This window comes from Coregonus lavaretus (genome assembly GCF_964263955.1).
Source record: "Coregonus lavaretus genome assembly, chromosome: 23".
In the NCBI taxonomy this organism is placed as follows: domain Eukaryota; kingdom Metazoa; phylum Chordata; class Actinopteri; order Salmoniformes; family Salmonidae; genus Coregonus; species Coregonus lavaretus.
The window spans coordinates 16,969,710-16,982,445 of NC_140010.1; the positions used below are offsets into that span (position 1 = coordinate 16,969,710).

General features: G+C 43.0%; 1 protein-coding gene across 1 annotated transcript in view; it reads left to right on the forward strand.

Annotated features, from left to right (window-relative positions):
* Positions 1-12,736, forward strand: part of LOC311098715 (adenylate cyclase type 1-like) — a gene marked incomplete at both ends in the record, with an annotated part of 77,503 nt that overhangs the window by 59,777 nt on the left and 4,990 nt on the right. The window contains 6 exons of the mRNA XM_084139253.1: positions 1,509-1,664; positions 5,762-5,956; positions 8,772-8,869; positions 11,534-11,618; positions 12,175-12,264; positions 12,463-12,734. Coding sequence (XP_083995379.1) covers positions 1,509-1,664; positions 5,762-5,956; positions 8,772-8,869; positions 11,534-11,618; positions 12,175-12,264; positions 12,463-12,734 — 896 coding nt within the window. The remainder of the gene's footprint in view (positions 1-1,508; positions 1,665-5,761; positions 5,957-8,771; positions 8,870-11,533; positions 11,619-12,174; positions 12,265-12,462; positions 12,735-12,736) is intronic.

A 12,736-nucleotide genomic window follows, 5' to 3' on the forward strand; every position in this document is an offset into this window, starting at 1 on the left:
GGGGGTCAAATACTTATTTCCCTCATTAAAATGCAAATCAATTTATAACATTTTTGACATGCGTTTTTCTGGATTTTGTTGTTGTTATTCTGTCTCTCACTGTTCAAATAAACCTACCATTTAAAATTATAGACTGATCATGTCTTTGTCAGTGGGCAAACGTACAAAATCAGCAGGGGATCAAATACTTTTTTACCTCACTATATATCTATCTGCCTGCCTGTCCGCCTGCCTGCCCGCCTGCCTGCCCGCCTGCCCGCCTGCCCGTCTGCCCGCCTGCCCGTCTGCCTGTCTGTCTGTCTGTCTGTCTGTCTGTCTGTCTGTCTGTCTGTCTGTCTGTACTATATATACAAAAGTATGTGGTCACCCCTTCAAATTAGTGGACTTGGCTATTTCAGCCACACCCGTTGCTGACAGGTGTATAACATCGAGCACACAGCCATGCAATCTCCATAGACAAACATTGGCTGAAGAGTTCAGTGACTTTCAACGTGGCACCGTCATAGGATGCCACCTTTCCAACAAGTCAGTTCGTCAAGTTTCTGCCCTGCTAGAGCTGCCCCGGCCAACTGTAAGTGATGTTATTGTGAATTGGAAACGTCTAGGAGCAACAACGGCTCAGCCGCGAAGTGGTAGGCTACACAAGCTCACAGAACGGGACCGCCGAGTGCTGAAGCACGTAAAGATCGTCTGTCCTCGGTTGCAACACTCACTACCGAGTTCCAAACTTTAGAAGCAACGTCAGTACAAGACTGTTCGTCGGGATCTATCTATCTCCTCTCCTGCTATCTCCTTCTCCTACCCTACCCTATCCTCGCCTTGCAGACTTTATTAGGTCTGGAGAGAGGGGCTGACTTCCTAATGCCTGACGCCTGTGCATTTATCATGTGCTGCTTGGCTATTCTACTGGCACACTGTAAAGAAATGAACAATGCACAGTCTGGTGAGGTGCTGAGACTGCTGACTAATGGAAGATAAATGAAACAGTCAAGGCTCTTCAGCCGGAACGTTGGTTAATAAATCCACAAGCAAGGAGAGATGAGTGTACGACTTTCTTTAGCAATTGTACACTTTTATCACATTATGTAAGAGTATATGTATGTGGATCCTTATATGAACCTTCACAGTAGTGTCACAGTGTCTCAGAAGGCCGTTCAACCACCCTGTCTTCTTCTACTCTCCTCCTCTGTCAGATGTGGGACACTTGACTAAGGTTGTGGCCCAAATGGCTCTCTATGAAGTGCACCAATTTTGAACAATTGCACTAAATAGGAAATAGGGTGCCATTTAAGACACACACTTGGTTAATCCTCTTAATAGACGAGCCGACAGCTCTACTTCATCTAAGAGAAGAGAGAGAGAAGAGACGCCACAGGGAGAGTTGTTTGCATGTGTTTGTGTTTGTGTTTGTGTACTGTAATCTGGGGTGAAACCATATCTACTGAAGTGTATCTACTGTATCATAGTGTGTATTTTAACCCCTGCTCTCACTGCTTGTTTGTTGACAGATATTCCCAGGATTGATTCTGTCGGATATAAAGCCTGCCAAAAAGATGAAGTTTAAGACGGTGTGCTACTTGCTGGTGCAGCTCATGCACTGTAGGAAGATGTTCAAGGCCGAGATACCCTTCTCAAATGCCATGAACTGTGAGGATGGTGACAAGGTAAGGGCTTTGTGTGTGTGTTATGTAAGGGAGTGTAGAGACAGAGAAGTTGTATGTGTATACATGAAATGTGTTCATGTGTGTGTACATGCATGTGCGTGTGTATTGTGTGTGTGTGTGTGTGTGTGTGTGTGTTGTGTAAGGGAATGTAGAGAGGGAGAGGCGTTGTATGCGCGTGTGTGTGTGTGTGTGTATGTGTGTGCAAGCGTGCGGGTGTGTGTGCGTGCAAGTGTGTGTGTCCTCAATGAGGAGTACCAGCCACCCAGACTTAGTTGACCTTCATCAGCTTACTTTCAAATCCTCTGGTAATCTGGCTAAGTGTCAGTGTGTTTACTTGACCTGCTATTCTTGTGAAGAAATCCTGAGGTCTGGCTACAGTTCAACTCTGGCTCAGGGTATTTAAATGCAGATGCTCAGGTCTGTGTGGGTGTGTGTGGAAAAAGGAGGTGTAGTTCAGCGGATAAGAACCAAAATAATCTCGCACTTTCAGATAAAAGCATGAAACTTGGTACACTCACCTACCTCTACACTTATGTAATATGTCATAGAGCTGTGACTATGTAAAGTTAATACGATCATCTCTAACTGAGTTTGAAACTGTTTCCGTTTGCTTCGTGATAACCCTGGATGAAAGCATGTAGACATAGACAAGATAATACACAGGAGTGGAAAAGGACAGTGTAAATATACTCGACACAGAATGAGAGATTAAGATTCAGGCCACACACACACTCTCTCCAGGCTGTCGGAAATGACACAGACTCAGGGAGAGAAGTAGAGAGAGAGAGATAGAGGGTGACGGGAGAGGAGGAAGGAGAGAAAGGATGAGTGCGCTCAGTGCAGGCGTGGGTGTGTGATGTGATGAGTGTCCTATGCTCCCCAGACCATCTCCAAACGATTGGGTCATATGCAGAAGTTCACATCCTGTGGTGAATATATTAGAGTGGGAGATAGAGAAACAAAGAGAGAGAGAGAGACAAAGAGAGAGAGATAAAGAGATAAAAAGAGAGAGAGAGACAAATAGAGAGTGTGGGAGAGAGAGGGAGAAACTGAAGAGAGAGACTAGAGAGAGCGAGAGAAAGACAGGAGAGGAAAGGGGTGAGAGACAGGCTTTTAACACAGACATATAAACACTCATTAGCATAAACAATGAACACACACCTCCAAAACAACCAACAGAACGTGAGGGGTGTTAAAGGATGAAGGATGATGAGGATGAATTCAGTGGGGTGTGTGTTAACCTTCCTCAACATTCCTCATTCGCTCTGTCTCCCCCCTGTCCTCATTATGAAGCTACTCTCTTCAGCCACTCCTCGCCTACCAACTGGCTCTCACACTGTTATACTGATGGGCTTTAGTCTGTACAGCTCACTGACTTTCTACCTTTATCCAGGAAGACTCACTCAGGCTTCATCCCAAATGGCACCCTATTCCCTATATAGTGCACTACGAAGGGAATAGGGTGCCATTTGGGACGTATCCTCATTCTCTTTGGCGTTAAATCACTGCTTCTGCTCTACTGCCCCACATAGCGTAGTGTACAATAATGATGCTCACTTCCGATGGACACTTAAGGAAAGGGTGTTTAGTTGGGTCAGAGAATTAATGTTACCTGTAGAGTGAATACTGAATGTTACCTGTAGAGTGAATACTGAATGTTACCTGTAGAGTGAATACTGAATGTTACCTGTAGAGTGAATAATGAATGTTAACTGTAGATGGAATAATGGATTTTTTGTTTGTTGTGTGAAGTTAAGCATTTATTATGTTGATGTCACTTATTGACTAATGTGAAGTCAAGTCAACCACAATGATTGACTTTGTTTCATTGCCCTTATTCACGTTTTAGTTTTGAGTACTACTAGAACAAACCTCTTCTTACTCCATGGTCAATATTGTTGTTGAATGGTTTGTGATATACAGTTGAAGTCGGAAGTTTACATACACCTTAGCCAAATACATTTAAACTCAGTTTTTCACAATTCCTGACATTTAATCCTAGTAAAAATTCCCTGTCTTAGGTCAGTTAGGATCACCACTTTATTTTAAGAATGTGAAATATCAGAATAATAGTAGCGAGAATGATTTATTTCAGCTTTTATTTATTTCATCACATTCCCAGTAGGTCAGAAGTTTACATACACTCAATTCGTATTTGGTAGCATTGCCTTTAAATTGTTTAACTTGGGTCAAACGTTTCAGGTAGCCTTCCACAAGCTTCCCACAATAAATTGGGTGAATTTTGGCCCATTCCTCCTGACAGAGCTGGTGTAACTAAGTCAGGTTGGTAGACCTCCTTGCTCCCACACGCTTTTTCAGCTCTGCCCACACATTTTCTATAGGATTGAGGACAGGGCTTTGTGATGGCCACTCCAATACCTTGACTTTGTTGTCCTTAAGCCATTTTGCCACAACTTTGGAAGTATGCTTGGGGTCATTGTCCATTTGGAAGACCCATTTGCGACCAAGCTTTAACTTCGTGACTGATGTCTTGAGATGTTGCTTCAATATATCCACATAATTTTCCTTCCTCATGATGCCATCTATTTTGTGAAGTGCACCAGTCCCTCCTGCAGCAAAGCACCCCCACAGCATGATGCTGCCACCCCCGTGATTCACGGTTCGGATGGTGTTCTTTGGCTTGCAAGCTCCCCCTTTTTCCTCCAAACATAACAATGGTCATTATGGCCAAACAGTTCTTGTTTCATCAGACCAGAGGACATTTCTCCAAAAAGTACAATCTTTGTCCCAATGTGCAGTTGCAAACTGTAGTCTGGCTTTTTTATGGTGGTTTTGGAGCAGTGGCTTCTTCCTTGCTGAGTGGTCTTTCAGGTTATGTCGATATAGGACTTGTTTTACTGTGGATATAGATAATTTTGTACCTGTTTCCTCCAGCATCTTCACAAGGTCCTTTGCTGTTGTTCTGGGATTGATTTGCACTTTTCGCACCAAAGTACGTTCATCTCTAGGAGACAGAATGCGTCTCCTTCTTGAGCGGTATGACGGCTGCGTGGTCCCATGGTGTTTATACTTGCATACTATTGTTTGTACAGATGAACGTTGTACCTTCAGAGGTTTGGAAATGGCTCCCAAGGATGAACCAGACTTGTGGAGCTCTACGATTTTTTTTCTAAGGTCTTGGCTGATTTCTTTTGATTTTCCCATGATGTCAAGAAAAGCGGCACTGTGTTTGAAGGTAGGCCTTGAAATACATCCACAGGTACACCTCCAATTTTCTTTTACATTTTAGCAGACGCTCTTATCCAGAGCGACTTACAGTTAGTGAGTGCATACATTTTCATACTCAAATGATGTCAATTAGCCTATCAGAAGCTTCTAAAGCCATAACATAATTTTCTGGAATTTTACAAAGCTGTTTAAAGGCACAGTCAACTTAGTGTATGTAAACTTCTGACCAACTGGAATTGTGATACAGTGAATTATAAGTGAAATAATCTGTCTGTAAACAATTGTTGGTAAAATGACTTGTGTCATGCACAAAGTAGATGTCCTAACCGACTTGCCAAAACTATAGTTTGTTAACAAGAAATTTGTGGAGTGGTTGAAAAACAAGTTTTAATGACTCCAACCTAAGTGTATGTAAACTTCCGACTTCAACTGTACGTGCTAAATAGGGTTGTCACAATACCAGTATCGTGATGCTCAGAAGTATCATGGCAAGGAAACAAAACATGAGGTAGATTTAATTTATTGAGGAAAAAAGCCCTAATGTTTGAAACAAACATTATTATGTTGTCATCCAGAGTCACATTTGTTTATTTTCCAAGCTATTGCACACATGATTTTACATAAAGTAGGTTTTCAAAGGACCAAAGACTTTCTCCTGCTTTGTGTTTTCTTTTTTGGCATGGAAAATCGAATATTGCGATATTGCGATATTGCAATACTGGTATCGTCACAAACATACCTAAATGCAGTTAAGTATAAACTGTCTCTACCCCACAGTGATCCTCAACAATAGACAGTAAAAGCCCAGTAGTATTTTTCCTCCATGCCCCATTGTTTTGAACAGCTGGTATCAAACCCTCTGAACGTAGTTAAGTCAGGACTCCGTTTCCCACAATGCTGTGCCACAGCGGAGGGCCCTACGGACGGCTCCAGATAAGCTGCGGAACCGGACATCGGTGTCAGCTAACGTGACCCAGGCCAGCCCGGGCACGCGGGTCAACCGCTACATTGGTCGTCTGATCGAGGCGAGGCAGACAGAGTCGGACACAGCTGACCTCAACTTCCTTACACTGATGTACAAGTGCTCTGAGCGCGAGCAGAGGGTGAGTGACTGTACTACACTTACAACATATACAGTGAGGGAAAAAAGTATTTGATCCCCTGCTGATTTTGTACGTTTGCCCACTGACAAAGACATGATCAGTCTATAATTTTAATGGTAGGTTTATTTGAACAGTAAGAGACAGAATAACAACAACAAAATCCAGAAAAACGCATGTCAAAAATGTTAGAAATTGATTTGCATTTTAATGAGGGAAATAAGTATTTTACCCCCTCTCAATCAGAAATATTTCTGGCTCCCAGGTGTCTTTTTATACAGGTAACGAGCTGAGATTAGGAGCACACTCTTAAAGGGAGTGCTCCTAATCTCAGTTTGTTACCTGCATAAAAGACACCTGTCCACAGAAGCAATCAATCAATCAGATTCCAAACTCTCCACCATGGCCAAGAACAAAGAGCTCTCCAAGGATGTCAGGGACAAGATTGTAGACCTACACAAGGCTGGAATGGGCTACAAGACCATCAGCAAGCAGCTTGGTGAGAAGGTGACAACAGTTGGTGCGATTATTCGCAAATGGAAGAAACACAAAATAACTGTCAATCTCCCTCGGCCTGGGGCTCCATGCAAGATCTCACCTCGTGGAGTTGCAATGATCATGAGAACGGTGAGGAATCAGCCCAGAACTACACGGGAGGATCTTGTCAATGATCTCAAGGCAGCTGGGACCATAGTCACCAAGAAAACAATTGGTAACACACTACACCGTGAAGGACTGAAATCCTGCAGCGCCCACAAGGTCCCCCTGCTCAAGAAAGCACATATACATGCCCGTCTGAAGTTTGCCAATGAACATCTGAATGATTCAGAGGAGAACTGGGTGAAAGTGTTGTGGTCAGATGAGACCAAAATCCAGCTCTTTGGCGTCAACTCAACTCGCCGTGTTTGGAGGAGGAGGAATGCTGCCTATGACCCCAAGAACACCATCCCCACCGTCAAACATGGAGGTGAAAACATTATGCTTTGGGGGTGTTTTTCTGCTAAGGGGACAGGACAACTTCACCGCATCAAAGGGACGATGGACGGGGCCATGTACCGTCAAATCTTGGGTGAGAACCTCCTCCCCTGAGCCAGGGCATTGAAAATGGGTAGTGGGTGGGTATTCCAGAATGACAATGACCCAAAACACACGGCCAAGGCAACAAAGGAGTGGCTCAAGAAGAAGCACATTAAGGTCCTGGAGTGGCCTAGCCAGTCTCCAGACCTTAATCCCATAGAAAATCTGTGGAGGGAGCTGAAGGTTCGAGTTGCCAAACATCAGCCTCGAAACCTTAATGACTTGGAGAAGATCTGCAAAGAGGAGTGGGACAAAATCCCTCCTGAGATGTGTGTAAACCTGGTGGCCAACTACAAGAAACGTCTGACCTCTGTGATTGCCAACAAGGGTTTTGCCACCAAGTACTAAGTCATGTTTTGCAGAGGGGAGGTTTTTTGTTGTTATTCTGTCTCTCACTGTTGAAATAAACCTACCATTACAATTATAGACTGATCATGTCTTTGTCAGTGGGCAAACGTACAAAATCAGCAGGGGATCAAATACTTTTTTCCCTTGATGACGGCTTTGCACACTCTTGGCATTCTCTCAACCAGCTTCATGACGTAGTCACCTGGAATGCATTTCAATTAACAGGTGTGCCTTGTTAAAGGTTGATGCGTTTTAGCCAATCAGAAATTGCAGCACAAATAAATGCTTCACAGAGTTCAAGTAACAGACACATCTCAACATCAACTGTTCAGAGGAGACTGCGTGATTCAGGCTTTCATGGTCGAATTGCTGCAAAGAAACCACTACTAAAGGACACCAATAAAATGAAGAGACTTGCTTGGGCCAAGAAACACGACATTAGACCGGTGGAAATCTGTCCTTTGGTCTGATGAGTCCAAATTTGAGATTGTTGATTCCAATGGCCGTGTCTTTGTGAGACGCGGAGTAGATGAACGGATGATCTCCGCATGTGTGTTTCCCACTGTGAAGCATGGAGGAGGAGGTGTGATGGTGTGGGCGTGCTTTGCTGGTGGCACTGTCAGTGATTTGTTTAGAATTCAAGGCACACTTAACCAGCATGGCTACCACAGCATTCTGCAGCGACATGCCATCCCATCTGGTTTGTGGGACTATCATATGTTTTTCAACAGGACAGTGACCCAACACACCTTCAGGCTGTGTAAGGGCTATTTGACCAAGAAGGAGAGTGATTGAGTGCTGCATCAGATGACCTGGTCTCCACAATCACCCGACTTCAACCCAATTGAGATTGTTTGGGATGAGTTGGACTGCAGAGTGACGGAAAAGCAGCCAACAAGTGCTCAGCATATGTGGGAACTCCTTTAAGACTGTTGGAAAAGCATTCCTCATGAAGCTGGTTGAGAGAATGCCAAGAGTGTGCAAAGCTGTCATCAAGGCAAAGGGTGGCTACTTTGAAGAATCTCAAATATAAAATATATTGATTTATTTAACACTCTTTTGGTTACTACATGATTCCATATGTGTTATTTCATAGTTTTAATGTCTTCACTATTATTCTACAATGTAGAAAATAGTAAAAATAAAGAAAAACCCTTGAATGAGTAGGTGTGCCCAAACTTTTGACTGGTAGTGTATATATGTATACACACACACACACACACACACACACACACACACACACACACACACACACACACACACACACACACACACACACACACATGCACAATTACTTTTGAATCAGACTCTTTCATAGACATTGCATCCTTGTCTGCTTTATTAATTGTTTTGCATATATCTGAAAAATCCATCTCTCTGGTTTCTCTGACAGTACCACCAGCTCCATGATGAGTACTTCACCAGTGCTGTAGTCCTCTCTCTAATCCTAGCTGCCTTGTTCGGCCTTGTCTACTTTCTCATCATCCCACAGTATGTATTAGATTATTAGTGGATATCATCCTACCACAGTATGTATTAGATGATTAGTGGATATCATCCTACCACAGTATGTATTAGATTATTAGTGGATATCATCCTACCACAGTATGTATTAGATGATTAGTGGATATCATCCTACCACAGTATGTATTAGATGATTAGTGGATATCATCCTACCACAGTATGTATTAGATGATTAGAGGATATCATTCTACCACAGTATGTATTAGATTATTAGAGGACATCATCCTACCACAGTATGTATTAGATTATTACAGGATATCATCCTAACACAGTATGTATTAGATTATTAGAGGATATCATCCTACCACATTATGTATTAGATTATTAGAGGATATCTGACAGCAACACATTCTGTAGCTCGCTCTCTCTCCCTCTATCTCTCTCTTTCATTTTACTATATGATGTCTGACAGCAACACTCTCTCTCTGTAGCTCTCTCTGTAGCTCTCGTTCCCTCTTTCTCTCTTTCATTTTACTGTATGATTTATTTATTTTTGTGACCAAATGTTTATTTATTTTGTCCTTTTTTTTATGTGCGGGGGGGGGTGGGGGGGTTACAGGTACAATATACAAATTAATATAACTCGTATTCACCTCTGGGCTGCCACTCAAAAATAAAAAACTTTTTTAAAAAGGTACATAAATACAAATTATTGATCATTATGATCATATTACAGAGTTAACAAATAGGAAAATAAACAAAAATAAGTGAGCCTCCACCCCCATCTCACTCTTCTCTTTTGATCTGCTGCCTTTTGAGTTGACTTACAACAGGCTCTGTCCACTAATAATAATAATATATACAGTGGGGGAAAAAAGTATTTAGTCAGCCACCAATTGTGCAAGTTCTCCCACTTAAAAAGATGAGAGGCCTGCAATTTTCATCATAGGTACATGTCAACTATGACAGACAAAATGAGAAACAAAATTCCAGAAAATCACATTGTAGGATTTTTAATGAATTTATTTGCTAATTATGGTGGAAAATAAGTATTTGTCAATAACAAAAGTTTCTCAATACTTTGTTATATACCCTTTGTTGGCAATGACACAGGTCAAACGTTTTCTGTAAGTCTTCACAAGGTTTTCACACACTGTTGCTGGTATTTTGGCCCATTCCTCCATGCAGATCTCCTCTAGAGCAGTGATGTTTTGGGGCTGTCGCTGGGCGACACGGACTTTCAACTCCCTCCAAAGATTTTCTATGGGGTTGAGATCTGGAGACTGGCTAGGCCACTCCAGGACCTTGAAATGCTTCTTACGAAGCCACTCCTTCGTTGCCCGGGCGGTGTGTTTGGGATCATTGTCATGCTGAAAGACCCAGCCACGTTTCATCTTCAATGCCCTTGCTGATGGAAGGAGGTTTTCACTCAAAATCTCACGATACATGGCCCCATTCATTCTTTCCTTTACACGGATCAGTCGTCCTGGTCCCTTTGCAGAAAAACAGCCCCAAAGCATGATGTTTCCACCCCCATGCTTCACACTAGGTATGGTGTTCTTTGGATGCAACTCAGCATTCTTTGTCCTCCAAACACGACGAGTTGAGTTTTTACCAAAAGGTTATAATTTGGTTTCATCTGACCATATGACATTCTCCCAATCCTCTTCTGGATCATCCAAATGCACTCTAGCAAACTTCAGACGGGCCTGGACATGTACTGGCTTAAGCAGGGGGACACGTCTTGCACTGCAGGATTTGAGTCCCTGGCGGCATAGTGTGTTACTGATGGTAGGCTTTGTTACTTTGGTCCCAGCTCTCTGCAGGTCATTCACTAGGTCCCCCCGTGTGGTTCTGGGATTTTTGCTCACTGTTCTTGTGATCATTTTGACCCCACGGGGTGAGATCTTGCGTGGAGCCCCAGATCGAGGGAGATTATCAGTGGTCTTGTATGTCTTCCATTTCCTAATAATTGCTCCCACAGTTGATTTCTTCAAACCAAGCTGCTTACCTATTGCAGATTCAGTCTTCCCAGCCTGGTGCAGGTCTACAATTTTGTTTCTGGTGTCCTTTGACAGCTCTTTGGTCTTGGCCATAGTGGAGTTTGGAGTGTTTGTGTTTGAGGTTGTGGACAGGTGTCTTTTATACTGATAACAAGTTCAAACAGGTGCCATTAATACAGGTAACGAGTGGAGGACAGAGGAGCCTCTTAAAGAAGTTGTTACAGGTCTGTGAGAGCCAGAAATCTTGCTTGTTTGTAGGTGACCAAATACTTATTTTCCACCATAATTTGCAAATAAATTCATTAAAAATCCTACAATGTGATTTTCTGGATTTTTTTTCCTCAATTTGTCTGTCATAGTTGACGTGTACCTATGATGAAAATTACAGGCCTCTCTCATATTTTTAAGTGGGAGAACTTGCACAATTGGTGGCTGATTAAATACTTTTTTTCCCCACTGTAATATGCCATTTAGCAGACGCTTTTATCCAAAGCGACTTACAGTCATGTGTGCATACATTTTTACGTATGGGTGGTCCCAGGGATCGAACCCACTACCCTGGCGTTACAAGCGCCATGTTCTACCAATTGAGCTACAGAGGACCACTAACTCTCCCTCTTATTTGTCTCCTCTCTCTCTCCCCTCTTTCTTCCACTTTCTTCCTCCTCTCTCCTGCTGCTGTCACCAGGGGAACAGTGGTTCTGGTCCTATTGGTCTTCTGCATCTGTTTCCTAATAGTTTGTATCATGTACCTGCATGTCACTAAATTACAGGTAAATGTCTGCTTGATGCCTTGGTCACCATCTGATTTAACATGTTATTTTACTTCTTCACTCACTCACTTTTCTGACTGGCTCATTAGCTGTAAGTAGTTTTCCTTGGGTAGGTCAAGTGGTCACAAGAAACTCTTGGCCCAAGCTATAAGTAATTTGTGATAAGTTAGCACTGGTAAGTTTAATTGAGCAAATATAAAAAAAAATGTCTGACATCGGCAAATATTCTATTATATTTTCATAAGTACCGGTAGTCTATGATGGGAATCTGCTGTATGTAAGTTGATGTCAATGGCCTTCAGAACATTTTGTAAATCACACTGTTTGCCTTCAAACTCAATGCTAAGTCTATTAATTTCAGCTTTTGTTGAGGTTGACAGTTTGACTTTTTCCAACTTCCCCAAACCCCTCAGGTAATATTATATAAATTAAGTGTCTTTTCAAATTCAAATTCTTACAACTCTCCCTCCCCTTTCCTCCTTAATCTCTTTCTCTCTCTCTCTCTCTCTCTCTCTCTCTCTCTCTCTCTCTCTCTCTCTCTCTCTCTCTCTCTCAGTGTTTTCCAGGGTGCCTCACCATTCAGATCCGTACTGTTCTGTGTGTTCTCATAGTGCTCTTAATCTATGCTGTAGCCCAGGCCTGTGTGGTAAGTAGGGTTAACATCATGGCACGAAACCACCAACACTCATATTCATTGCAATACACTTGAACTCATTAATGTAAATGTCATGTCAATCAAATATGCAAGGACCCAACCTTTGAATTACTGCTTGAGAGGCATTAGCATTTGCCATACTCACTCCTCTCCTCTCCTTTCATCTCCTCTCCTATCTTTTTCTCCCAGGTGGGCTGCATGCCGTGGCTGTGGGGCAGTGACCACCACTCCAACAGCTCAATCATCAACATCGACGCAGGCCCGCTACGCAGTTTCAACCATACCATGATGGAGCTGCCGTGCGACGGTGCCCGCTACGCCTTCCTGTCGTGCGTTGTGGGCACGCTGACACTGGCACTGTTCCTGCGCGTCTCCTGGATGCCAAAGATGGCGCTGTTGCTCCTCCTGGGGGTGCTGTATGTCACTGTGCTGGAGCTCAGCGGATTTAGACGCACCGCAAGGT